The 3,491-nt window shown below is 46.6% G+C and overlaps 1 protein-coding gene across 1 annotated transcript; it reads left to right on the plus strand.

Moving 5' to 3' along the window:
* The first annotated feature begins 590 nt into the window (after positions 1-590).
* LOC133915388 (probable protein phosphatase 2C 34) lies at positions 591-3,267 on the plus strand. The gene is made up of 4 exons (XM_062358530.1): positions 591-1,047; positions 1,127-1,494; positions 2,281-2,517; positions 2,630-3,267. Exons 1-4 carry the CDS (start codon positions 789-791, stop codon positions 2,903-2,905), a joined length of 1,140 nt encoding a protein of 379 aa, XP_062214514.1. The 5' UTR covers positions 591-788; the 3' UTR covers positions 2,906-3,267.
* The last annotated feature ends 224 nt before the right edge of the window (positions 3,268-3,491 follow it).

A 3,491-nucleotide genomic window follows, 5' to 3' on the forward strand; every position in this document is an offset into this window, starting at 1 on the left:
AAGTACGAGATATGTAAATATCCTTCCATTTCTAAATTATACATTTGTAAACTTAAAAAAATCTTAAAAATTACTCCCTCCAATCATCAATACATGTTATTTTAAAAATATTCGATGAACTTTTAAAGTTTTGACTAATAATATCATTTAAATGTTTAGCTTAAAAACCTTAAAATTATATGCGTAGATTTATTTTAAAAAATAATCTAATAATATCATAAATTTAATAGATTTTATAAATATATTATAATAAAAATAATGATCAATGCTATGCATTAAAGACCATCTCTTATCTAAAATGACATATATTTATGACCGAAGGGAAGGGAGTACGTACCAACATCTTGTTATACATATAGTACAAAAGTATCTGCATACAGTAGAAAAGAAGATTAAACTACGGAGATAGCGGCAACCACCTATCACCAAATCCTGGTCCACGCAGGCAGCAGCCACCTCTCTGGAACCAACAATTTCCTGGAAAAAACGGCACACCGTTTCTAAAAACTCCAGGAACAGCAGGTCAAAGCATCCAATCCTATAAAGCGACACCTCACAGGATAACCACCGTAGACTCCGCGCCCCGCCCTGCCCTCCTCCCCAAGAAGACCCCAACGCGCTTTCCCCGCACCAAAGCGTCGTGTGCTGCTACTTAACCTAACTCCTCCGCCGAACAATTCCCCATTCCTGATTCCAAACAGAACAAGCAGCGGTAGTCGTCTTGCGCGCGTGTGTGGAGAGGAAAGATTGGATTTTTATTTCGGTGATTGTTTGGTTGGTGAGGAGAGATGTTGAGAGCGGTTGCGAGGTGCTGGGGACACTGGCCGCCGGGGGCGGCGGCCGCGGACGGGATGCTGTGGCAGACGGAGCTGCGGCCGCACGCGGCTGGGGAGTTCTCGATGGCGGCGGCGCAGGCGAACCTCGCCATGGAGGACCAGGCGCAGGTGCTGGCTTCCCCGGCCGCCACGCTCGTTGGCGTCTACGACGGACACGGCGGGCCCGACGCGTCCCTATTCCTCCGATCCCGCCTCTTCCCCCATGTCCAACGTGAGTATTTGCCTTCTTGCGTTGTCGCCTCAGTCTCTGTGTCGTGCGTGCGGTGCTAATTCTGCGATTCCTGTGGCAGGCTTCGCAACGGAGCAGGGGGGCATGAGCGCGGAGGCGATCCGGAAGGCGTTTGGCGCGGCGGAAGAGGAGTTCCATCAGCAGGTGAGGCAGGCGTGGCCGAAGCGTCCGCGGATGGCCGCCGTGGGCTCCTGCTGCCTGCTCGGGGTTATCTCCGGGGACACGCTCTACGTGGCCAACCTCGGCGACTCCCGCGCCGTGCTCGGCCGCCGAGTGGTCGGGGGAGGGGTGGCCGTCGCCGAACGGCTCTCGAGCGAGCACAACGCGGCGTCCGAGGAGGTGCGGCGGGAGCTCGCCGCGCTCAACCCCGACGACGCGCAGATCGTGGTGCGCACCAGAGGGGCGTGGAGGGTGAAGGGGATAATTCAGGTGAGAGCGCGATCAAGGAGTCATTCCCTTTGATTGATTTGATGCATGTCCGTGAAGATTTAGGGACAAAGATTGCTGTTTGGTGATTCACCTTTGGGTTGGTTGTTGGTGTGGTTGCGTTAGAATTTTGGTTAGTTGTTTGCACGTTTAGATATGACATAGAAGTACTGTAAACCTGTGATGAGATTGTATTATTGTTACCAAATTTTTAATCTAAAAGCCAGGTTGAGCCCAAAACTTGAAAATTAAGCTACCTCCTCGATCTGTACTAGATTTTCAGAAACAAATAAGAGAATTAGCCCCTTTTGTTACCTGCTCAGCTAGCGTTTTTTTTAGGACACCTGCTCAGCTAGCTTTTTGTCTGCTAAATTGCTATACAGTTGATGATCTGTCAGGAGATATTGGTTTCACTATGGCAGAAACGGAAACCGACACAAAGGAAGAGCTTTTCACCACGTTTTTAGGACTTAAGCCGGTTGACCATGTAGAAGATTGTTCTCATTATGTTAGAATGAGCACTGAAATACAAATTTTAACCTTGCCATTTCATAATCCGTGATGATTCTTCTGCAATTGTTCTTTTAGTTACAATTTGCATAGTATCCTGGGATTACAACCTTTTGCATATGAGCTATTTCGGTTATAAGCTACTGATCATAGCTTGTGTGTTTTTTTTGGTACTGTCATCTTTGTTAAATTTATAATGCTTGTTATGACGTTTCAGTGGTTTCACAGAAGCATACGAAGGATACGTAACATGAGCTAATTTGATGGTTGTGCTGTCAGGTGTCAAGATCCATTGGTGATTTTTACTTGAAGAAACCGGAGTATAGCATGGACCCCTTGTTTCGGCAAATTGGTCCACCTATTGCATTGAAGAGGCCAGCTCTCAGCGCTGAACCATCAGTTCAAGTTCGCAAGCTGAAACCCAATGACCTATTTCTAATATTTGCTTCAGACGGTCTTTGGGAGCACCTCAGTGATGATGCTGCAGTACAAATTGTCTTCAAGAATCCGAGAACAGTAAGTCCTGATGCAGACATTATCATTGATCACGTCATTATGAATTATTCTTCCATGTTTGATAGTTTGTTGGGCAATGAAATGATACCAAGTTAATGCAAAATTTGTGCAGGGAATAGCCAGCAGATTGGTAAAGGCTGCCTTGAAGGAAGCCACAAGGAAGAGGGAGGTCAGGTACCGTGATCTGAGGACGATTGATAGGGGAGTAAGGCGCCATTTCCATGACGACATCAGCGTCGTCGTGGTCTACCTCGACCGACACCATGGGCGCCGCAACACCAGGGTCACCGACTCGAGCAGCAACTGCACCAGCGCTCCCTTCGACATCTACTCCCGCAACACCCACCAGTCCGCAGAGCCCTTCCAATCTTATAAGAGCTCCCGGTAGTGGACTGGATGGCTTGCAAGTTAGGCTATCGGGCTATCTCTGCCTGGTAAATGTGTAGTGAGCTGCAGTGGCATTGCCATCGGAAGGACTCGAGATGTACATAGATAGCATGGGTGCGTGGCATTCTGCTAACGGAAAAGATCATTTGGTTTTTGGATTATGTAGCAGAATGGCTAATAGCGGCATTTCTTGTTATGCCTAACCAACAGTAAACCCATGCATCATTAGGGCTGGTAAATTATTTTAAAAACTATACCATACTGCAATGTGGTGATATAGTTTATTACGAACTGAAAGTGGAGACCTGAATATGTGCTCTGCTTACGGACTCAAAAGTCTGAGAATATATACTCTTTGCAGCATATGAGAATATGAGATGCATTATTTTCATCTAACATCACCTCTTGTCGGGAACTTCGCTTTCTGTGATGAACCAAGTGCCTGGAGCTGGTGAAATTCCTGCCTAGTAAAATTCATTTCTACAAGCATACACCTTCGGCCATTTAAAAAGAAAAGGCATTCGCTTCGATGTTTTTCTTTTTAATAGGTACGCCTTCCATGTTGAAGTGCGTACTTTTGACGATCT

Source organism: Phragmites australis, chromosome 4, assembly GCF_958298935.1.
Source record: "Phragmites australis chromosome 4, lpPhrAust1.1, whole genome shotgun sequence".
Classification (NCBI taxonomy): domain Eukaryota; kingdom Viridiplantae; phylum Streptophyta; class Magnoliopsida; order Poales; family Poaceae; genus Phragmites; species Phragmites australis.